At 42.7% G+C, this 25,724-nt stretch overlaps 1 protein-coding gene across 1 annotated transcript in view; it reads left to right on the forward strand.

Moving 5' to 3' along the window:
* The first annotated feature begins 367 nt into the window (after window positions 1–367).
* TAB1 (TGF-beta activated kinase 1 (MAP3K7) binding protein 1) overlaps window positions 368–25,724 on the forward strand; it is a 130,127-nt gene continuing 104,770 nt past the window's right edge. Inside the window, exons 1-3 of the mRNA XM_040359502.1 lie at window positions 368–463; window positions 7,440–7,573; window positions 12,643–12,796. Coding sequence (XP_040215436.1) covers window positions 431–463; window positions 7,440–7,573; window positions 12,643–12,796 — 321 coding nt within the window. The 5' untranslated portion in view covers window positions 368–430. The remainder of the gene's footprint in view (window positions 464–7,439; window positions 7,574–12,642; window positions 12,797–25,724) is intronic.

A 25,724-nucleotide genomic window follows, 5' to 3' on the forward strand; every position in this document is an offset into this window, starting at 1 on the left:
TTTGCCACCGCAATTCGCGGGACAAAACTCCGCGATTCAGTACGCTATAGTGTGAATGCAGCCTAAGTCCTGCCCTGGGTACAGCGTAGCTGTGCAATTGTCAGTTAAAGTACCACAGTGCCGTATTGCAAAAAATGGTTTGTACAGAAGAGGGGGGGGGGGTAAATCTTCTGGAGCTGAAGTGGATAGTAGTAGGGCGTTTAAGGGCAGGAGAAAAAAATAAAAATAAAAAAATGTCAAAACGCCACAGACATTTGCCAGCCGCAGTGTGCATAGGAGACCTGATGTATGTAAATGTCTTTGCGTAGGCGTAAGCGCTGGAGGAACCTGCTATTTTACAACTTGTCCACTAGATGTCAGCATCACACCACCGGCTAAATCAGCGATCACGTGACCCCCCAATCAGCTGGCTCGTCACTTCTGGTCCAAGATGGCTGCGCTGAGAAGGAGTCTGCTTCAGACAGTAAGAAAGGGGGGAGGGGGGCTTCTGAAGGGCTGATAGTGGCTCACAACTTGTTTACTTACAGAAGGGTCGCAATAAAGGGCGAAGGTTACTCTGAGGTTGTGTCAGGAGAGTAGCTGAGATATGTGTGGAAATCTGTGAAGGGTAATAGAGCAGACATGGCTGTTCAGGGGATTCTTATCATTATATACAATGACTGGGAAACTTCTCAGGGTGAAGCTTTATTTTATTTCTTGTTTATATCCAAGTTTCAATGGTGTCCCTACATGTTGGCAGCGGGAGGCGATTGGCTTAGAGTCCAATCACATGTGCAGTGTGTGTGATGAGGACAGGTAAATGCAGATGTTTGTGTGTTTACATGTGATGTGTCCCCACAACCAATCAGGAACACCTCTTCTACTTTTTATTAGTGCAATGCTCTGGTGTGAACTGCGCCCATTGAAGTACATTGCTTTTATCAATGTGTGCAGCTCATCTGAGGTGACTGGACTGTAATAAAATGTCAATTCATGACAGCTCCTTCACCCTGCACTGTCATTAAAGCACAACTTTTCTCACCTAGCCAGCAATGCGGCATCCCACAACTCCCACCCGCTGTCATCTTAGGCTGGTTGGTTTCCAGGTACCGATCTTCAGCTGTTTTCATTGGTCGGGCTGAGGTGACATCACTCCCACACTTGCGTGTGTACAGGGGCGAAGAAGCAGCTAAAAAAAAAAAAAATTAATTCAGAAGAGACAAAGTCTTCTGCATTAAAAATCCTGCCTGTTTGCAATTTTTTTTCTTTTACATAAAGTTCTACTTTAACCACTTCCATACCGCACCCTCCTGTACCTTCTGTGTTGAATTGTACTGCCCCCCCCCCCCTCTACATTGTAAACTGTTGGCGCTATATAAATCGTGTATAATAATAATAATACCGCGCAAGTTCTGACACTTCTCTCCTACATGTAAAAATCATCATATATTTTTATTTTTGCTAGAAAATTACTCTGAACTCTCAAACATTATATATATATATATATATATATATATATATATATATATATATATATATATATATATATATATATATATATATATATATATATATATATATATATATATATATATATATATATGCTGTTACTGATCAAAATTTTTCTGTTCGATTAATCGTTTTTTTTTTTTTTAATCAATTAATCGACTAATTTCGATTAATTATAACGCACATACAGATCCAACTACTTTTAGCTGATCTCCTTGCAGGCTGATTCCCAGTGCAGCTACCAACCACTGGAAAAATGGATAGCAGGATACAAAAAACACACAAAGGCAGCGCTCGATGGGAATAGCATTAAAACTTTTATAGTCTTCAAGTAGGTAACTAAATAAATATTGCACTGGAGATAAAATCGATGTAGCTACATAAACTGTAAAAATGGTGCGAGTAATACCAAACGGTACCAAAAGCAGTCATAAAAACATGTAGCTAAGTATGATACTGGTATAAAAATGTGTACAACGATACCACTGCTGAATCCAGATGAGGAGAGGTTAACATCAGTCCGTCGGCATATAGATGTCCCATGAAGGGAACTATCACAACTCCCAGTGGATGGTTGTAGAATCCCAGGTTGATAGAGGGAAGTGTAACAGCCCTTACGTGTGGCAGATAGTAAGGTCCCGCCGACATGCAGATATGAAGGCACAGCAAAGGAGCCCTTCAGATGGACACGGCAAGCCCCGCCGGTGTCCGTGACGTTACTGGATCTCCGACGGAACTCCCTGAAGGCCCAGAAGTCGGCGGAGAGGTGAGTACCAATCAAAAGAATTGTAATCGATCAAAAAAATTAAAGATTAATCGATTAATTAAAAGTTAATTTGCACAGCCCTAATATATATATATATATATATATATATATATATATATATATATATATATATATATTATAGAAAGACAGGTGCACAAAAATAGAGGCCCACAGTGCACTTCCGGCGCCAAAGAGTATGATTGACTGGTTCTAAGCCCCAATGACGGGTAATAGATGTAGACAAAGATAAAAACCTAATATCACAACAAAGGATGAAGGTATATGCAGAGCAGCTGTTTAAGTATAAGATAAAAAAACATCAAATAAAATGGTATAAAAAATACACCAATATTTAGAACACAATAAAGCATCTATTGGTAAAAAGCGCTGATGTTGGATAAGTGTCCAGCTTCACCTCAAATAAATAAATAAAATGATGACATGGCAAAAAAAATTCAAATGCTATTTTTTTTGAGGGGGGGGGGGGGGGGGATAAAAATTTCATGAATAAAAGAAAATGTAAAGTATTCAAAAACGCTGATCTTGTCGTTTTTGAATACTTTCAAGTGCAGAGGAGGGGTTTGAGGTCTTATAGACCCCCGATCCCTGCATAAAGAGTACCTGTCACTAATTATGACTGTCACAAGGGATGTTTACATTCCTCATGACAGCCATAACAGTGATAAATTTTTTATTTTATTTTTTAAAGTGTACATTTTTTTTTTCAAATGTACAGAATATCGGCCTGAGAGGTGGTTGAAATATTGGTATCGTTTTGGCACCGATAAATGATATCGGCCGACCCCTAACTTAACGACCGCCCACCGCAGTTGTACCTCTACAGGTTGGTTCTCCTGCGCGAATCGCCTTTATTCACGCAGGAGAACCAACCTGTAGAGGTACAACTGCGGCGGGCGGTCGTTAAGTAGGAGAAGCTTAGCCAAAGCTCATTTGGCTGTACTTCTTCTGTGGATCACAGGAGTGCAGTTCGTTCTGCATACTTGTGACCCGTTTTCAGCAGATAGTAGGCTGAATCCCGCTGTCTGCTGACGTCACAGAACCAGTCCAGGCTAATGGAAAGTTCACGACCACATCAGCTTTCAGCGGGTCACCCCCAAAATCCAGACCAAACCCTTATCCGCGCATGCAGGTCAGAAAAGGGAGGGGATGAGCGAGCGCCCCCCCAAACCATACCATACTTCATGCCTTCACCATGGGGGGTGGGTGCTTTGTTGATGGGGACAAAGAGCTGTTTCCCAACGATCCTGGCCAGTGGTTTTCGGGGTCTGCAGGAGGGGGGCTTATCAGAATCCAAAACTTGTCTTTAACAGGGGGCCCCCAGATCCCAGCCTCCCCCCGTGTGAATGAATATGGTGTACATTGTGTTTTCCCTGCAGTTTTCTCCTGCTTCTTCCCATCTTCTTGTTTCTCTGGTGTTTTTCCTCCACTGCCGCTCCTACCGACGACCCTCCTCCGATGCTGCATCCCGCTGAACTGCCAACGCTGTTGTCAAGCATTTCTTAAATAACTATGGGGCAAGGCCATCGGATGATGCTGTTCGGAGGCCCCGCCACTCGTGACGTCACAGACCCATCATGCCCTGGGTGGTAAAGTCACAAGGGGGCGGGGCCTCCGGGTGGTGTCATATGAATGATGGCCACGCCCCATCGTTATTTAAGAAATGCTTGATAACGGCATGGACAGATAAGCGGAATGCAGTATCGAAGGAGGGTCGTCGGCGGAGGAAGACGACCGAAAGGAAAAGACTGGAGGAAGAAATGGGAGGTAGAGAAGCCTGGAAGAGGGGGAAGACATTTTTAATAAAGGACTTGTCAAAAACTGTCTCTTGTCACACTACACTACTTTTTTTTTTGGTGAATGGGTAGGGGTAAAAAAGTACCCCATACTCATTCACATAGGGGGGAGGCCGGGACCTCGGGGTCTTCTGGATTCTGGTAACCCCCCTCCCCGCCCGCAGACCCTGACAACCCTGGCTGGTGGTTGTCGGGGGTCTGTGGGTGGGGGGCTTATCAGAAGAGGACCTTTTCGCCATCAACATGGGGGCAAGGTGCTTTGGGGTGGGAGGGTGCAGAGCCCCCCCGCCAAAAGCACCCCCCATGTTGAGCACGCTGTGTTTTTTTTTTTTTTTTTTTTTCACAATTTCTTTAGCTGGCAATTCTTTTTATTTACATTCAGCCGATGAATCATCGTTTGTTAACCCGCTTCAGCCCCGGAAGATTTGACTCCCTTTTTACAATTCGGCACTGCGTCACTTTAACTGACAATTGTACGGTCCTGCGACGCTGTACCCAAACAAAATTTGCATCCTTTTTTTCACCCACAAATAGAGCTTTCTTTTGGTGGTGTTTGATCATCTCTGCATTTTTATTTTTTGCAACAAAGAGCGACAAATTTGAAAAAAAAAACACAATATCTTTTAATTTTTGCTATAATAAATATCTCACATTTAAAAAAAAAAAGAAAACATTTTTTTTTACTCAGTTTAGGCCGATGTGTATTCTTCTACGTATTTTTGATAAAAAAAACAAAAAACACAATAAGTGTATATTAATTGGTTTGCGCAAAAGTTATACCATCTACAAAATAAGGGATAGAATTATGAAATTTTTATTATTTTTTTTTTTACTAGTAATGGCGGCGATCATCGAATTTTATCGGGACTGCGATATTATGGCGGACACATTGGACACTTTTTGACACATTTTTGGGACCATTGACAATTTTACAGTGATTAGTGCTAGAAAAATGCCCCGATTACTGTAAAAATTTCACTGGCAGGGAAGGGGTTAAGTTAACACTAGGGGTGGCGAACAAGTGTGTTCCCTCTGCATGTTCTAACTGAAGTAGGGGTGGGACTTACTAGGGGAAATTACAGATCGCTGTTTATACAAAGTATGAACAGACGATCAGTCATGTCATCCCTGAGAGAACCAGGATCTGTGCGTTCCCACACACAGATCCCGGTTCTCACGGTGTCACGAGCGATCGCGGGTGCCCGGCGGCCAAAGGGCAAAGTGACATAACATAACGTCGTTTCGACCAGCTGAGGCATGCTGCCGCAGTAAAAGTGCCGTGGCTGGTCGCCAAGTGGCAACTTCCTGGCCCCCTCCTTTGCAACCAGCTATATACATTGTAAAAAACGCGGTAAAAACGCAGTACTTGCGCTTTGAGGTCTATTACATGCAAAATGCTGACCCTTTCCAAAAACACAGAGGCGCAAAAATGCATTGATGTGAATGTTAAAAACAATTCCCTGCATTTCTGCAAAATGCATTAAAAAAACACGTTGGTGTGAATCGAGCCTTAGTTTGTAGGGTTTAATATTGAGTTAATGAGTCAATATTGAGTTGGCCCACCCTTGGCAGCTATACCAGCTTTAACTCTTCTGGGAAGGCCGTCCACAAGGTTTAGGAGTGTGTCTATGAGAATGTTTGACCATTCTTCCAGAAGCGCATTTATGAGATCAGGCACTGATGTTGCATAATAAGGCCTGGCTCGCAGTCTCCACTCTAAATTCACCCCAAAGGGGTTCTATCTGGTTGAGGTTAGGACTCTGTGCAGGTCAGTCAAGTTCCTTCACCCCTTGTTTGTGCACTGGTGTGCAGTCATGTTGGAACAGGAAGGGGCAATCTCCAAACTGTGACCGCAAAGTTGGGAGCATAAAATTGTCCAAAATGTCTTGGTATGCTGACACCTTAAGAGTTCCCTTTACTGGAATTAGAAACAAAAATAAAAGGTCTGCAGTCACTGGTGATGCACCTCCATCCCTATATGCATATGCAGAAAAAGAGTCGCCCTTGGGACTTTAAATAAGGTGGTCACAGTTTGCCACTGAGTAACAAAAATAGTAACTATACATTTTTATTAAAATAGATGTACATACATGAATAATACAGCATGCTAGTTTAGCCAATGGATTTGCACATAATAAAGAGTAATTAAAATTGATACAAACGTTGTACAATGCAGTATATACAAATGCACGCATCAGAAAACCCGACGCACGTTTCACAAGATCATTGCTCGCTCATCAGGGGTGGATGCAGATGGGATGTATCTAAATAGATAAAAAGATGTGTTACAGTGGTAAATGCAAGAAAAATGGCAGAGTGGGCCAGAACAAACTGGCCCAATACCAATGAACGAAACCAGTGTTTCCATTTCTGAACCCCAAATGGACGGTAGCAGCTGCAAGCCAGGCCTTCTCACCCAACATTAGTGTGTGACCTCACAAATGCGCTTCTGGAAGAATGGTCAAACATTCCCATAGACACACTTCTAAACCTTGTGGACAGCCTTCCCAGAAGAGTTGAAGCTGTTATAGCTGCAAAGGGTGGGCCAACTCAATATCCTTACGGACTAAAACCGGGATGCCAATAAAGTTCATGCAAAGGCAAGTGTCCCAATACTTTTGGTAATATAGTGTGTTTGTAGGGTTCATGCACACTGCAACTCAAAAATGCCTACATTAACAGGAGTTTGAGATTTTTATTTATTTTCTTCTGCCTCTAAACTCCCCTCTGTTACCCTATGTGTCCATGCACATATAGACATTTACAGGAGTTTAGAAGCAAAAAAAAAAAAAATAATAATTTCCAGGAGAGGAGCTTGAGAGCATAAAAAAATGCTCAAACGCTTTAACACTTGAGCATTCATTGATTTCATGTTGTCTGTTTAGACTTCTCCTCACTTCTTTGTCTTCTAGTAACAGAGTGGTCAAAGGAGAAATGGTCAACAAGCGCCCAGAGGCGATTCAGTTCGCATGTGCAGCGCTATATAAGTCTTTCACTCACTCACTCAGAGTGCCATAAGGATGGTTTATTACGAGAAGAGGTTAGAACCTCTGTCAGGTTTTGCTGATGTTTTTTTCTCTTGGTGACAATAATTGTCCATTTATTTTTCCTGGTGTCACCTGGACAGAGAGGAAATCCTGTCAAATGAGGTCACAGATACTATTAAAACCTGACAGAGAGTTTAACCCTCCACATTCTTTCTAAAAGTAAAAAGCAAATTATTTAGCAGGATATGAACCGTAATATGTATTCCCCAGTGTCCAGGCATTCACATTTTTATATATTGCTTATCAGTAGATGAGCATTTAAAATAATGAAATCTCCTATGAACCTCAGTTGTGTTCTCAGTATTAGCTGGCTTGTTTCCACAGGATTCCATGAGCTGGACAGATGACCTGCCACTCTGCCACCTCTCTGGGATTGGATCAGCTACAAACCGGACCTATAACCCTGAGGGGCTCGGAAAGGAAGAACATCCCTGTGAAGACAACTGGCTGAAGTTCAGGTTGGCTATGTGTTGATTTACAGTCTTTAGAAAGTAGCGTTTGTAGTAAAACTAAACAAGGAAATGACCTTGTGGAAATAGAAAAATACAAAATAACTGTGAAAAACACTCTGACAGAATAATGAACCGTGGCTTTTTTTCGGACTTCCCTGGCTTATGATCGCCACTGCAAGTGATATATTGTATACATAAAAACAGATAGCATGCAATATGATTTTAGTGTGCTTGCCCAGCCTTTTTGATTGTTGTAAGGCTAGGTTCACATGACGATTTTTACATCCGATAATCGGACCGTTAAATCGGATGAAATCGTATATGACAAAATCGTATGTCAAAAAAAAAATCGGATCCTGATTTTAAATAATGTCTGGAAATGGCCAAAAAAGAAGATTCTTGAAGTTTCTAGCTCGTTCCAGTGTCTAGTGCGCATGCGTAATAAAAAATCGGGTACGATTTATCAGATAAAAACGCACAGTCATCCGATTTATTACGATTTAGATTGACCACAATATAAAAAAAATCGGACACGATTTTAATACGATTTCAAATCAGGACCAAAAATTGTGGTCAAACACGATTTTTGATGCGATTTTAAATCGTATCAAATCTGATGCGGATCAAATCGGATGCACTTGGGGACCTACATTAATGAATGCAAGTGAATGGATACGTTTTGCCATACAGATTTGTACGATTTCAAACCTAAGAATCGTGAGAACAAGTAGGATGATAAAATCGTTGTGTGAATGCACCCTAAGTCTTGCTAACTCTTCCCCCCAAGCAGGGCTGTCTTAATGAGAGGGCACAACTGGGCTCTGCCCAGGGACCCCAGATGCATGGGGGGCCTCTGCCCTTTCCCCAAAGCAGCTGGTCCTTGAGCATGGGCTGCCCCTAAAATTTGGGCAGCTTGGGCTGCCCCTCTACAACCCAGATATCCCCCCAGCACTCTGACCCCTCTACACCCTAGATATCCCCTACCTCCTACCTACTTGTTTTATGTTTACCTGCACTGTCTCCATTGTAGGGGCCCCAGAGCATTACTTTGCCATGGGTCCCATGATGTTATTAAGACGGCCCTGCCCCCAAGCATTCATATACTAAAGAGTTGAACTGGCCATTGGATGGAGTTTTATATATTTATAATAACAGAGTACTTCTTTAAAACATTATTCCATACGTCATAGAAGGATCCATGAATTTTGGTATGTAAATGAACAAATAAACATGTTCATTACTTAGGGCCAGATTCACAGAGAAAGTACGCCGGCGTATCTAATGATCTAATGATACGCCGGCGTACTTTCAAATTTCCCGCGTCGTATCTTTAGTTTGAATCCTCAAACCAAGATACGACGGCTTCTGGGTTCGATCCGACAGGCGTACGGCTTCGTACGCCTTCGGATCGTAGGTGCAATACTTCGGCGCCCGCTGGGTGGAGTTCGCATCGTTTTCTGCGTCGGGTATGCAAATTAGCGATTTACGACGATCCACGAACGTACGCGCGGCTGTCGCATTTTCTAACGTCCTCTGTAGTCGGCTTTTTCCGGCGTATAATTAAAGCTGGTATTTTGCGGCGTATACATAGACTTGCCATGTTAAGTATGGCCGTCGTTCCCGCGTTGAAATTTTTTTTTTTTGCGTAAGTCGTCCGTGAATAGGGATGGACGTAACTCACGTCTAAGTTAAAAAAATGACGTCCTAGCGACGTCATTTAGCGCAATGCACGGGAAATTTCGCAGCGACGCATGCGCAGTTCATTCAGCGCGGTGACGTGCTTAATTTAAATGAAACCCGCCCCCAACCCGCCCAATTTGAAATCCGCCGCCAGAAATACACTACGCCGCCGTAACTTATGGCGCAAACTCGCTGAGGATTCGAATATACGCCAGGTATGTATCTCTGATGCGCCGATCTACATGTATGTGGATCTGGCCCTTAGTTTCCAGTGCCCTAATTTTAAACATATCACTGTGTTTGGTGAAGTCATAACTCAGGATGGCTTTTTTATAACAAAAAGTAAAAGGAAACTGGCAAAAGAAAGACATTGCTTATGATTGTTATTTTTAATTTATTTATAATGAAAAATATAAAAAGGGATCCCAGTGATCGGCATGAGCAATTTGATGTTACGTTTAGAAAGCTGCCTAAGTTAAGTGTATATCGGGGCAAAAAAATATATCCAGTACATTTTATGCAATGAAAAGAAAAGAAAAATCTGCCATGTAAATGAACCTATGTTGTGCTAAGCAACCGTAATGATATTAAGTGCACTCAGTCAAAATTTAATTGCCTGTCAAACCTCTATCTATGTGAATGTGCATATATAAATGAAAAAATACTGTATCTCTAACCACTAACACCAAAACCAAATGAAGATCAAAGGAATAAAATTAAAAACAAACAGTGAATGGGATATCAAACCGTGATACAAAATATAAATAGTGTTCACAATGACAGTCAATATCGGTGATTATAGATGGCAAGCAAAAAGAGTTATGTCCATATGCATTGAAGCATCCACGGGGAAAAATAATCCACAGCACTCGAAGAAAAGTGATCATAGGAAAGTGCCTCCACCTGAGTACACACTGCCGTTTACCAAATGGATGTGATATCTTAGTTACAGGAGATCAATGAACGCATATGGCTAATACCCAGCCTGGGGTCTCTGTATCATGCAGTAAACGCCTCGGGTCCAAATGGTGTATTTCTCATAGAGCATAGCCAGTTCAGGGTATCCCAACATAAGGACAAAAAAGGCTAATATAGTATAAAATCCTTTTGTGATTTATTAGGTACATATGACAAATGAACACTTACAGTTAAGTTTAACCACTTGCTTACTGGGCACATATACCCCCCTCCTGCCCAGGTGAAATTTCAGCTTTCGGCACTGCATCGCTTTAACTAACAATTGCGCGGTCGTGCGACGTGGCTCCCAAACAAAATTGACGTCCTTTTTTCCCCACAAGTAGAGCTTTCTTTTGGTGGTATTTGATCGCCTGTGCGGTTTTTATTTTTTGCGCTATAAACAAAAAAGTGAGACAATTTTGAAAAAAATACAATATTTTTTACTTCTTGCTATAATAAATATCCCAATTTAAAAAAAAAAAAACATTTTTTTTTCTCAGTTTAGGCCGATACGTATTCTTCTACATATTTTTGGTAAAAAAAAAAAAAAAAAATCGCAATAAGCGACTGGTTTGCGCAAAAGTTATAGCGCTTACAAAATAGGGGACAGAATTATTATTTTTTAATTATTTTTTTTTACTAGAAATGGCGGCGATCTGCGATTTTTAATGGGACTGCGACGTTATGGCGGACACATCGGACACATTTTTGGCGCCATTCACATTTATACTGCGATCAGTGCTATAAATATGCACTAATTACAGTATAAATGTGACTGGCATTGAAGGGGTTAACACTAGGGGGTGAGGAAGGGGTTAAATGTATCCCTGCTTAGTGTTCTAACTGTAGGTGGAGGGGGGGGTGACCGATCTGTGTCTCTATGTACAAGAGACACAGATCGGTCTCCTCTCCAGAGACAGCACCGCTGTCTCTGTGTAAAACGGCAATGAGAGATGATCTCATATGTTTACATATGAGATCCTCTCTCATTGGCCGCACAGATCGCCTCGCGAACGGCCACTCTGATTGGCCGTTCGCGGCGATCTGTAATTGGCTGTGTCCGAGGGACACGGCCAACACAGATTTTCCCCGCAGCGCGCTCTGGAGCGCGCGCGGGGACCGCCCTAAGGGGCGGACGTCAATTGACGGCAGTTTGGCGATTGGGATCCGCACTGTAGCCGTCAATTGACGGCAGGCGGATCCCAAGTGGTTAAAATCGGCATGTAGAAAAAACAATCGAGCCGGCCGGCTCTTTGATTAGCAGCCCATATACTTCCGGGTCTGGCGCACAACACAGTGACATCAGAACGTCGTTCCTCCCAACGTTTTGTCAATAGAGGGACGTGGTCATGGGACGGTCCCTCTAGTGACGAAACGTTGGGAAGAACGGTTCATTACGGTTGCTTAGCGCAACATAGCTCAGCCAGTTGAGAGCCCTGGGCATGCGATGCATCCTCCACCCGCGAGATACGATCCTCATCGGTAGTCAGCCTGCCTCTAATCTTTTCCAGATCGTGCCAGATGAGATTGCACTCTGTTGCCAGACAGTCAATGCGACTCATGAGCTCAGACTTAGAGGTCGCTATTGCCTCCAGGATCGGACCAGTTATGGCTGCCGTGTCCACTTCTATCTTCTGTGGCAGGGGCGATGAAGCCTCAGGTATCAGCGGTGCAGCACTCGTCTGTTGCGCCATCTTCGCCGGGAGAGATTTGGCGCGCTGAGCAGAGGAGCCGGGAACCAAGATGGCGTGGGCGGAGCTAACCGCCATGCTGCTCTGAGAGCGAAGCTGCCGCTGGTCCAACGGCGGCTTTGTACGCTGCTCCTTTTGCTTCTTAGAAGCCGAGGATGGCATCGCTGTGTTCCCCCAGCCCAGACACGTAGTCACAAGGGGTGCAGAGCGGGTCAAACAGGGTAATTTAACGGAGGATAGCTGGAGCTCCGAGAAGCCATGTCCTGCCGCGATCACATCCGGCCACGCCCCCTAATAAGAAAAATATTAACAAACAGCTGTGCGCAATGCATGGGGCTGAGCGCCTTTGTTAATGCGCTTCTAAAGAAAAAAACATACTGTAGATTTATGGAAGTGGAAGCTATTGCCTCCTGCTGCTGTCAATCAAATTCAGTGAGGAGGGAGTAGGTCACAGGGGTGAGTTTTGCTGTGTGTGTCTGTAGACACACACACTCCACGTCTTGGGAGTGAGCCCACTTGTCTGCCCCCCATATCAATTGGCTTGCTATGGGAGCAGACACAGAAGAGGAAGAGCAGAGAAAGCAGACGGGGGACCCCAGAAGAGGAGGTTCTGGGCTACTCTGTCCAATATCAGGGCACAGCTCAGGTAAATCTAAACCCTTTTTTATTTTAGGTTAAAAAAGGGCTTTACTATTACTAAGTGATATGCATTTACCACAGTAATTTTTTTTTCATCTTTTTGTGCAGAGGAGAGAATAATATTTATCTTTATGGAGTGTTCAATGGGTACAATGGCACCCGAGCTACCAATTTTGTGGGCCAGCGATTATCTGCAGAACTCCTTTTAGGACAGTTGCACTCAGATGTTACTGATGCAGAAGTTCACAGGGTGTTGTTACAGGTGAGTGATCCTATTCTAACGTGTTCTATCTCCTCTTGTTGGTTATGTGCTTTATTTTTTTTTAAACAGTTTAAAGAACTTCATTAACCTGTTTGTCTCTTTTAGTCTGTTTAGATAAAAGTGAATGCAAATGTTGTGTTATATCTGTTGGGTAAATGCCAAAAATACCTGTTTACCTTGTCAGAAATTCAGTGCTGTCCTGTATTCCATGCTCACTTGTGTTATCTCAATGTGAGCCATTCATTCTCTTAATGCTTACCTTAAAGCGGAACTGGGATTTTCAAATAATCCCCCATTAGTACACCCCCCTACACCGAACAACTATTACATTTGTGAAATTGAGCAAAGCCTGATTGAATTTTCAGGAAGTCAGCTCTGTAATTCAAAAAATGCAGCATATATTCTGCTAAGGAGGATGAGTAAATCATATCCTCCCCTCTCTAAACCATAATTAAACTACATTTCCCATGAATCTTTGGGATTGGAGTGAATGTGGGAGGGTACACTAGGCTTGTACATGTAAATGTAAATTTGCCAGCTTCAACATAATTCACACCCCTCATTCTGCAGCCAGCCACACTACTCAGTAACACACAAGATGATGGGTAGGTTACAGCTTTATAAATGCATGTCTTTTCTCTCCCCTCTAGCCACAACAGGAGAAAACCTTTCCCTTGCTTTATGTAATCATTACTCAACTGTAGACACATCTCATAATAATATATTATACACACTGTACTCTGCTGTAATTCAGTATTAGAAATATTCCTCCTCCTGCTGCAGCTTTGATATCTTTCTAATCAGTGTCCACCAGTGCGGTCTCATCAGTGACTGACCACCAGTGCGGTCTCATCAGTGACTGACCACCAGTGCGGTCTCATCAGTGACTGACCACCAGTGCGGTCTCATCAGTGACTGACCACCAGTGCGGTCTCATCAGTGACTGACCACCAGTGCGGCAGCATGTCAGTGACTGACCACCAGGGCAGCATGTCAGTAAGTGACCACCAGGGCAGCATGTCAGTGACCACCAGGGTAGAGCGGGATCGTTATCAGAAATCAAACTTATGACACAGCAGGGATTTCAGGCTGTGACAGGTATTGTATGTAATACTGATCGCTGTAATGTCCTGTTACGGCGCGATCGGTATTTCACATACAATACCTGTCACAGCCCAAAATCCCGGCTGTTTAATCCAGTTAACTTCTGATAACTATGCCGCTCTCCGCGGAGATGGTGGGTAGAGGGGGACAGGGGTGGAGTGGGGGTGGTGATTGGTAGGGAGCGGAGGAGAACAACACCTCTTCCATGGTCGGCACAGACCGGGGGCAGTGAGACCCCTCTGCCCACTACATTTCTATTTCCTAACTGCTTGATCTACAGAGCTAGAGGTGGGAGTGCCAAGACCGCTGGCTGAGGATACAGGAGGAATCGCAAACAGCGGTCTTACAAACAGGAAATCACTGGGCAATAGCGTTTTTTTTAGCAAGATCAGCAGGCTAGTGCAGAGGAACTACAGAGTTTAGAAGAACATGGATGGCATAGTTGGTGAAGGTAGGAGATTAGCAACAAGGACATGGAAAAAAGTTTTCCCCCGGAGTTCTGCTTTAAGACTACAGACTTCCATCTCCTTTCTGCTGTGCAGATGGAAAATTAGAAATTTCTGAATAGTTTGGCAATAGAAAACTTAACCGGGCTGACAACACTCAATTAACAAAATTGCTGTGTGTGTTGTCCGTCCACAGCAGGACTTGGTAGCTGAGTGCATTTCTAGCAGATTAACCGGTATTTTTCAGTACTTGAAGGGTCTTCAAATGGATAAAACATGGGGAAAAGTATTCCAGAAATGTGCTGCTTATGTTTTATTTTGCCCTGACATACCCTTTTTATCATCCATATTTTTTTTATTCAAAGATTTTTTTTTTTTAGATTTTACAAAAATATAACACTTCCAAGTGTCTAAGTTTGTTACTTGTATTTTTTATGTCTCCTGTCAAGGTACATGCAATCTTTTCACCTGTTGTCTAAAGCCTCATACACATGATCGGACTTCCATCTGACTTTTCTGTGGATTTTGCTCCGAATGGGCGTTGGCCATGAACTTGTTCTGCATACACACGGCAGAACTTTTTCAGACAACTTTCACCAAATCTTGTGGTTTTTCAGCTCTTCACCGCCACCCTTTGGGCAACTTCTGCTATTGTCTGATCTTTAGCATTGGTTCTGAGCGTGCATGTTTGTACTTTGGACGGTTTAAGAGCATTCACAGCGAACATTTTTCCATTGAAAAACCGAAAACATTTGTATGATGGAGCATACACACGGTCAGATTGTCCGATAAAACAGGTCCGCCGGACATTTGTTGTCAAAAAGTCCTATCGTGTGTATGGGCCTTTAGGCTAGCTGCTTGGTCAAAAAGGGCACACTCCTGCCCACAATGGCTGTCCAACCACATCGCTAGCATGGAAATGAATAATAAATGAGCTTTGATTGACGGCTCTTGTTTCTGGCTCCAAGTGCTTGCCTGAGACTAGTGTCATCACTAGAAATGCAGGGGGATGTGGGCATATTAGCTATTCTCCCCTCTGCAGAGCACAGCTCAGCTTATGGCCTTTACCCCTCCTCCTTTGTATACAAGAGGAAAAACTTACTTACCTACACTAGCCAGGTATTCTAAAAGGAGAGACTAAAGTAATAGTTGGCATGTTTTGTTGTGGGCTTGTAAATGACGGTACTCATCTCCAGCATGCTGTCATTCACAACAACACAAGCCAGTAGCTACCCCTCTAGGTTCTGGATGGGTCTGGGCTCATTCATTTCAGTGGTGTATGGCATGGTGGCTACAGTGTTGTGCTGTAGGTACCCCCATAGGAACACCCATGAATTGGGCTTGAATCTGGGGTGGAGCTACAGCACAAACCGAAATGAAATGTCCTTTTTACAAACTTCTGCATGGATCTGAATAAGACCATGTGTTATGTGCACTGGGTTCCCTGGTGGACTCAAAAATCATTTTCAACTTCTGGGGAAATGTTTTTTTTTTTGTTGTTGTTAACTGCAAACCAATAATTATGCAGTGGTTCACTGTGTATGATGGGATAAGCACCACATACCGTAAATACTAATGTATACAATCAATAATAACAGAACAGCAATTCAAATACATTTATTTGTAGGGACCAGGCCTGGTATCAATCCATTCTGACAAGATTTTTTGAAATTTATATAAAGCACACCTATCTCAGTAAGTTAGCCGTTTTAATTTTTGATCCAAATTGACCATGAATACCCATCCACTCACTGTTAGAAATGACAATGTCCACTTTTGTGCTATTGATTTTCTAACAAAGAACAACATTCTTCTAGACCCAAATTTTAAATTGGATTGACTTTCCCAAAAAACAGGTATGCAGATTACATAGGATAGATGTTTAGGATTACATTAATATGCAGCATGCATTATTAAACAAATTTGAAACATCTCCATAGAAAATTAATAAAGTCTTCAGGGCTCGGCCACAACAAGCGTAAATGAGAAGTGCCATGTATAATAGATATCGGAGTTACTCTCTGGGGGCCTAATATCAAGATGGATGGAATCACCATAACTATATGTTGAATGTAAACCTGTACATATCTTCCTCTATAGTTCTAATGCAGTGTTTCTCAACCTTTTTCTAGTCGGGCGCCCTTAAAAAGTATTTTCAGCCTTGAGGCACCCCAGTCCAAGGCTTGGTTCACGTTACGGTGTGTCGCAGAACACGCGCAAAATCGTGCTCTTTCCTGACACACAGACAAATGCTCTGCTCTTTAGGGGTACCATTAATTCTTAATGGTACACCCACACATTGGAAAACATGGGGTGCTTTTGCTGCAGTGCAATTTAAAAAAAAAAAAAGTTTGGGAACTTGTTTCCCTGCATTTTGTGGGTACGGAAATGAATGGACTGCCCTACATGCAGCTACACAGATGTGAACCAAGGGCTTGTTCACATGTCATAGGGGTGGTAAAACCACATGGTTGAACTGTTTTTACCACCCCCAACTTCTCCACCTTTAGCTGCAGAGGCAGCAGCTGAGGGTGTTCACATGCTGTGGCTGCAACTGGAGGTATACAGAGGGTGAATAGGACTGCACTGCAACTACCCTGCAAATGTGTGCATTGCACAGTTGTGGTGTAGTGATGCTGCATTTACGGGCTTAAAACAGGTGGTAAAGAGGCAACATAATGCCACTTTACCGCCTGTCAATTGCCTCTGGAAAGCGATCTGTGCATGGATTGCTTTTCAGAGGAGCAGCAGTCCTTGCTGCCATCAAACAAGCCCTACAAAAGCCATTCTGATGGTACATGAATTGTGGGGGGGGGGGGGTCAGGATTAAACGTAACATACACACATACAGACAGACACTCACATGTGCACACACACACACACACATACAGACATACAGTTACTTGTGCACACAGAAACATGTATAAAGCCATTTTAAAATGAATCTAGCTTGTAGCTCAGTACCTTTCCAGATTCCTCATTCAGCCGGGTACTGCACTCTAGGGGGAAGTAGAGAGCACAGCACACTCCTCTGCACTTTACTTTCACTTTTGAAGCCAACATAGCTTCTCACAGTTCGGCAGGAGATCGAGCTCATCTGACAGCCTTCTCTCCACTGACCCCGCGGCACACCTGAGAACCTCTGACGGCACATCAGTGTGCCGCGGCACACTGGTTGACAAAGGCTGTTCTAATGTTTCAAGACCACTGTTCTCTACACTTCAAGGGGTAATTTAACGTATAGTTATGGATTATACTACTGTATGTAGAAGGGATAACAACCTTTGGACTTTCAGACAATGTTGCTTCTTATGTTAGAGGTTTTTTATTGTGTTTCATTGGAATAATTTTCCTTTGGGAAAAGAAAATAACTCCTGCAATCGTTGGAATGACATTAAAGGGGTTGTAAAGGTTTGTTTTTTTATTTTCTAAATAGGTTCCTTTAAGCTAGTGCATTGTTGGTTCACTTGCCTGTTCCTTCGATTTCCCTTCTAAATGTTTTTTTTCTTTGTCTGAATTTTTCCTCAGTAAGCTTGTGTTCACAGCGTCTCCCCGCAGGGATGTAGTCCCAAGGGAGGGGGTGAGCATGCTGGCTAACCCCCAGCCAGAACGGTTTAGATGATGGGGGCAAGCTTACTGAGGAGGAAGAGGAAGTGAGAAATTCAGACAAAGAAAAAAAACATTTAGAAGGGAAATCGAAGGAAAAGGTAATTGAACCAACAATGCACTAGCTTAAAGGAACCTATTTAGAAAATAAAAAAACAAACCTTTACAACCTCTTTAACCACTTGACATTCTGAAGGTTTTATCCCCTTAATGACCATATTTTGCTATTCAGAACTGTGCTACTTTAACTGGCAATGTAATTTCTTTCACACAAGTAGAGTGTACTGTTGGTGGTATTTGATTACCCCTGGGTTTTAAATAAATGTTGGCCAAAATGTATTCTGCTATGTGTCTGTGGTAAAAAAAAAAAAAATCCCAATAAGTGTTTGTTTTGTGTGAAAGTTATAGTGTCTACACACAATGGTATATAGATTTGAACATTTATAAATTCTGATAGGCTATAAGTACATCTCACTTCTTGAGGCCCTTAAAATGCCAGGACAGTACAAATTCTTGAAGTTGCAATTTTGTGTCACAAAGTGGCAGGGTACTGGGATCTGCAATACACTGTTTTCGGTGGATACAGCGTTCCCGGGAGTGTAGTGCTTCACGTTCTTAACCCAGAGCAGGCCAAATCACGTACATGTATGTGATCCAGCCTGCCCGTGCCAGTCACTTGCAGTACATGTACAAAGGGGGGTCAGCAAGTGGTTAAGGTGCTATTATGATATAGATAAATAAATTGCAAGATGCCCTGTTGCTCCCAGGGAGTTACATAGTTAGTCAGGTTGAAAAAAACACAAGTCCATCCAGTTCAACCACAAAAAAAATAAACAAAATAAAAAACACAGTACAATCCCATACACCCAACTCCATACCCACAGTTGATCCAGAGGAAGGCAAAAAAAAAACAGCAGAGCATGAGATCCAATTTGCTACAGCAGGGAAAAAAAATTCCTTCCTGATCCCCCTGAGAGGCAATCGGATTTACCCTGGATCAACTTTACCTACAAATCTTAGTACTCAGTTATATTATGTACATTTAGGAAATAATCCAGGCCTTTCTTAAAGCAATCTACTGAGCTGGCCAGAACCACCTCTGGAGGGAGTCTGTTCCACATTTTCACAGCTCTTACTGTGAAAAAAACTTTCCGTATTTGGAGGTGAAATCTCTTTTCCTCTAGACGTAAAGAGTGCCCCCTTCAATCCTTCCAATTTTTCCACTTCCTTGTATAGAGAATTTCAAATGTGCATGAAGATGGTAAATTCCTTTTATCATAAATATTTAACGTATCCAGGTTTTGTCAATTAGTTCTCTCTCCTCTTTTATCTTTCAATATTTTTTATTGAAAATGAACAATGTTGCCTCAGACATAGGTAACAAATATGAAAAGAACAATCGAGCTCTATCAGATTATATTATTCATACAAAGAGTCATAAGCCTAAAACCTATAGGCAGCAAAACAAAAAAAAAAATAGAGAGACTCAATATAAAATGCAGTTAGCAGGAAAGCTTGTTAATATATCTATATGACATAAAGATAACCAAAGAAAAAAACAACACAATGTTCCCTTTAAATCGTATCCCTTCCCTCTTCCGCCGTGAAATCATTCACTGAGTGGTAATAAAAATGAAAAAAAACAAAACAAAAAAAAAAGGAAAATACGAATAAAGCTAATGAGCCATATTCTCGACTCCCTAGGGTCCAACTAGTGGTTGTCCCAGGAAGCCAACACTACCCCAGAATCACAAGAATGATTCATACCAGGAGCAAGATGTATATAAAGAACAGAGGAGGAAGAGGAGAAGGAAGAAAAAGGAGGGGAGGGATTGGGAAGGGTAGGGAAAGATAGGGAAGGACAAGGAAAGGTAAAGAAGGGGGAGAAAAAAAAAAAAAGGGAAACCCCTCCATATACTTCCACCTACATCATATTAACCTAGAGACAGAAGGTCCATTAATGCATCCCACAGTTGACAACAATAACAACAATAGCCAATTCAACATTAAACGTTTTTTTTAAGAGGAAAGAGAGAAAGGAAAGAAAAAAAAAAAAAAAAAAAAGAAAACAAAGAAAGGGAGAAAGTAAGAGGAGAAGAGAAGAGGGTCAGCCGGAGACATTTTATGACGGAGATAAGTAACGTATCCACGGATCCCACGTTACATCGAATTTCTTAGTAGAATCGCGAAGGACACAGGTGAGTCTGTCGTTAACCATGATCCAATTAAGTTTATTCTTCACGTAATCAAGAGGAACCACCGACTGCTTCCAATGTCTAGCAATAGTTATTCTTGCTGCCAAAAACATATACGTGATTAACGTCATTGATTTTTTGGGAACCTCACTGGGTAATTTATGAAAAAGCGCTGGTTGCGGGGATCGACGTATATTAACACCCGTTACCGAGTAAATTAAGTTAAATATACGAATCCAAAACTTCATTACCACGGGGCACTGCCACCAAACATGAAGCATTGTACCCATCTGTCCACAACGCCTGAAGCAATTGGGCGATGCGGACGGGTGCATCTTAGCAACTCTGGTCGGGACCAAATACCAACGTAGAAGTGTCTTATAATTTGCTTCAATTAATGTAGTGTTAATGGAAATTTTGGATAGAGCGAAGGCAATATCTTGCCAATCTGATAATTCCAACGTGGTATTCAAATCCCGTTCCCATTGTTTCATGTAAGGGAGCTTGGCATCCGGGTCAGTGAGGATAGTGTATACTGTAGATATCCTTCCCCGTAGAAGGCCCTTAGTTTGGCAAGATAATTCAAAATTTGTAAGAACCATGGGTCCAGCCAACTGATTAAGTTTGAATCGTATAAAAGAAATAATCTGGTTATATCTAAATAGTTCACTAGAAGGCACTCTCTCCTCTTTTAACTATTGCTTTCAATAACATTCTGAAAGCCTGTAAATTTGGACCAAGCAACATCTCTGCAACCAATTCCAAGATACTGAAACTCTCTACCAATCATAACTTTTGCCCCAACTATCGACCAATTTCCCCTTTAAACTTATATAATAAAATGTTAGCAAAAATTCCAGCCACAAGACTGAACCTAGTATTTGGAAAATTGGTACAAAAAGACCAAGTATGTTTTTATGCTGGTTCGTCTGGCAGGCAACAAGATGCACCAGAATCTCCACCCAACACACGTAGTTTGAACCTGAGAAAAGCCTCAGTAGACTTAGTATCGTGGCAATATCTTACACAATACAGTTACAATACAATAAAATACAAGAGGATTAGGAGAGCTTACAATCTAATAGGGTGGGGAAGGTGGTAAAAAAGGTTGTGACTGTGGGGATTGAGTTGATAGAAGTGGTAAAAGATTATTTGGAGGTGTGATAGGCTTCCCCGAAGAGAAGTTTTCATCGACTGCATGAAGACAGCTTGAGTAGGAGATGGCCAGAAAGGTTGAGGTAGAGCGTTTCAGAGGATGAAAGAGGCTCTGGTGGAATACTGGAGACGAGCATAGGAGGAGGAGACAAGGGAGTTTGAGAGTAGGAGGTCTTGAGAAGAGTGTAGAGGATGGTTTGGGTGATATTTGGAGACAAGATTGGTGATGTAGCTCGGGGCAGAGTTGTGAATAACTTTGTATGTTGTGGTTAGTATTTTGAATTTAATTTGCTGGGCGATTGGGAGCCAATGTAGGGGTTGGCAGCGAGGGGTGGCAGATTCTGAACGGTTGGTAAGGTGGATAAGTCTGGCAGCAGCATTCATGATGGACTAAGTGGGGATAGCCTATAGAGAGGTAGGCCAATGAGAAGGGAGTTGTAATAGTCAAGGCGAGAGATAACAAGGGAGTGAATGAGTAGCTTGGTGGTTTCATTTGTTAAAAAGAGGTGAATTTTAGAGATGTTACAGAGGTGAAGTCTACAAGCTTTCAACAGCGTCTGGATTTGGGGCTGAAAGGACTAGGATTACGTTGTACCCTGGCATAAGGGGGAGGATTGATGGCTGCATTATTGATTTTGATGGAAAAGTCATGCAGGGGGGCACGGGCAGGGGGGAATATTACTAGTTTGGTTTTAGAGAGATTTAGTTTAACCACTTAAGGATCGCCTAACGCCGATATACGTCGGCAGAATGGCACGGCGCGCGCGCGCCCGCGACCCGGTCCGAAGCTCCGTGACCTCGGCCGCGGGACTCAGGGACCCGATCGCAGCTGGAGTCCCGCGATCGGTCCCCGGAGCTGAAGAACGGGGAGAGCTGTGTGTAAACACAGCTTCCCCGTTCTTCACTGTGGCGCTGTCATCGATCGTGTGTTCCCTTATATAGGGAATCGCAATTGATGATGTCACACCTACAGCCACACCCCCCTACAGTTAGAAACACAGATGAGGTCACACATAACCCCATCAGCGCCCCCTAGTGGTTAACTCCCAAACTGCAATTGTCATTTTCACAGTAAACAATGCATTTTAAATGCATTTTTTGCTGTGAAAATGACAATCGTCCCAAAAATGTGTCAAAATTGTCCGAAGTGTCCGCCATAATGTCGCAGTCACGAAAAAAAATCGCTGATCGCCGCCATTAGTAGTAATATATATATATTTTTTTTTTTTATAAAAATGCAATAAAACTATCCCCTATTCTGTAAACGCTATACATTTTGCGCAAACCAATCGATAAACGCTTATTGCGATTTTTTTTTTTTTACCAAAAATAGGTAGAAGAATCCGTATCGGCCTAAACTGAGGAAAATTTTTTTTTATATATATTTTTGGGGGATATTTATTATAGCAACATGTAAAAAATATTGAATTTTTTTCAAAATTGTCGCTCTATTTTTGTTTATAGCGCAAAAAATAAAAACTGTAGAGGTGATCAAATACCACCAAAAGAAAGCTCTATTTGTGGGGGAAAAAAGGACGCTAATTTTGTTTGGGAGCCACGTCGCACGACCGCGCAATTGTCCGTTAAAACAACGCAGTGCCGAATTGCAAAAAGGGGCCAGGTCCTTTAGCTGCATTTTGGTCCGGGTCTTAAGTGGTTAAGGAAGTGGTGTGACATCCATGCTGAAATGTCATTTAGTAAGTTAGTAATGCTAGGGGAGACTGAAGATGTGAGGTGAGGAGCAGACAGATATGGGTGTAATCTACGTATAGATAGTACTAGCTGAATACCCGGCGTTGCCCGGTCTTCCTATCTTAACCTTTTGGGGAGGAAAATCATAGTAATATAAATATACCCATCTTTTATATAAGGGTGTAGGTAAGGGTTAATTTAACTGTCATATATTTTTATTTGGCATATAAGTAATATGTGTACCAGGTATTATTGAAATATCTCCAGGCGTACAGAAGTTATGTGGGAACATACATTTCCCATTGATTTGCATGGGACTTTAAACAAAAACCCAGACCCTCACAAATGGGGGTAGTTAAGGGATAAATTAACTATCCTATAGTTTAAGTGGACATATAAGTAACATGTGACCAAGTGTTATCGAAATATCTACAGCCGTTTGGAAGTTATGAAGTAACATGTATTTCCCATAGAGTTGAATGGGACTTTAAAGGAAAACCCCGACCGTGGCAAATGGGGGTGGGTAAGGGTTAAACCACCTATCCTATGTTTGTTGCTGACATATAAGTAACATGTGTGCCATGTTAATATCTTTAGCCGTTTGGACGTGATGCTGGAACATACATACATACATACATACATACACACACGTTGAGTTTTATATATATAGATTGTAAGCTGTGGGCAGTTATCAAGTGACCAAGGGAGGTGGTGTAGATAGAGAAGGGGGCCAAGAGCAGAGCCTTGAGGGGGCCCCGATAGAAAGGGGCAATGGAGAGGGGGAGACAGAGTTGTAGTTAACACTGAAGCAGTGCTGTGATAGGTAGGAGGAGAACCGTGATAGAGCAGAATCTTGGAGGCCAAGGGAACGGAGTTTGAGAAGAAGCAGGTGGTCAACAGTATCAAAGGCCACAGAGAGGTCAAGCAGTAGGAATATGGAGTAGTGACCATTGTTTTTCGCAGTTAATAAATCATTAGTGAGTTTTAGCAAGGCAGTTTCTGTGGAGTGCTGCTAGCAAAAGCAAGACTGTAAGGGGTCAAGAAGGTTATTTTCACTGAGGTAGGAGCTAAGACGTTTGTAGACTAAACATTCTAGAAGTTTAGAGGTGAATAGGAGCAATGAGGTGGCATTTCAGCTTGACATAAAGGGACCAATGAGGAGCGGGAGAATACAGGTTTACCAGAGCTATTACAGGAGTCTTGGCATACTAAAGAATCAGTACAGCATAGCAGGTCAGGATATGTTGTGGGAAACAAGACCCCTCACATCCCAGCTAAGGGCACCTTGCCCTGACATATAATTGAAGTTACATAGTTATTATAGTTGAAAAAAGACACAAGTCTATCCAGTTTAGCCAATGAAGTACATGATGGATTTGGTGTATATGTTATAGGCAGTGGCGGCTGGTGCTCAATTTTTGGGGGGGGCGCAAACGAAAATAAAAATAAAAAATTGCAGCCTCACTGTGCCTATCAAACGCAGCCACTGTGCCATCAATTGTCACCACTGTGCCATGCCATCAAAGGCAGTCACTGTGCCATCAATTGTCACCACTGTGCCATGCCATCAAACGCAGCCGCTGTGCCATCAATTGTCACCACTGTGTCATGCCATCAAACGCAGCCGCTGTGCCATCAATTGTCACTACTGTGCCATGCTATCAAATGCAGCCGCTGTGCCATCAAATGTCACCACTGTGCCATGCCATCAAAAGCGGCCAATGTGCCAATTGTCACCACTGTGCCCATTGTTGCCACTGTGCATGTCACTGTGCCCTTTAATTATTGCCACTGTACCCATTGTTGTCACTGTGCTGTGCCCTTTAATTGTTGCCACTGTGCCCATTGTTGTCACTGTGCTGTGCCCTTTAATTGTTGCCACTGTGCCCATTATTGTCACTGTGCTGTGCCCTTTAATTGTTGCCACTGTGTCCATTGTTGTCACTGTGATGTGCCCTTTAATTGTTGCCACTGTGCCCATTGTTGTCACTGTGCTGTGCCCTTTAATTGATGCCACTGTGTCCTTTGTCGCCTCTGTGCCCATTGTCGCCGCTGTTCCCTGTAAAATGCACTTACCTTTCTGCTTCCATGTCCTCCCTCGATGTCTTCTCCCGCCTTGGTGACGCTTCAGCCAATCAGGTTCCTGATAACCAAAATCCGGGAACCTGATTGGCTGAAACGACCGTCAGTCTTATCCAAGGAACGCAGCCCCCTTACGTTCCGAGGATAGACCTTCCGGGAGACTAGGGCTGTACTCGGAAAGCCTATCAGAGCCGGTGGCTCTGATAGGCACTTCCGCTTAGCCAACCAGCTGCCGTTATTCAGGTAACCAGCGCCCTATGTCCGGTTATCTGAATAGACCAGCGGCAGCTGGCAACCAACAATAACATACATTCGTGCAATACAATGCATGAATGTATGTTATTTGCGAGAGGGGGTGGCGCTGCAGCGCCCTCTATAGACGGCCGCCATCACTGCAGTTAAAATATAAAAATGAAATTTTAAGCCAAATAAAAATTCTTAAAGGGCCCGTTTTTTTTTTTTGTGACTACAGGAGGGGGGGGGGGGGGGGGCGGCGCCCGGGGCATCCCTATGGACGGGCCACCACTGGTTATAGGGATGCAGTATTTGCGTTAGCAGGCAAATAGGTGTCCTAGTTCTGGTTACATTTGCTATAAAGCATAAGTACTTGTAAGGTTCTTAGTGGGTGAAGGAAAAAAAAGTGAATTT

This window comes from Rana temporaria, chromosome 7, assembly GCF_905171775.1.
Source record: "Rana temporaria chromosome 7, aRanTem1.1, whole genome shotgun sequence".
Taxonomy (NCBI): Eukaryota; Metazoa; Chordata; class Amphibia; order Anura; family Ranidae; genus Rana; species Rana temporaria.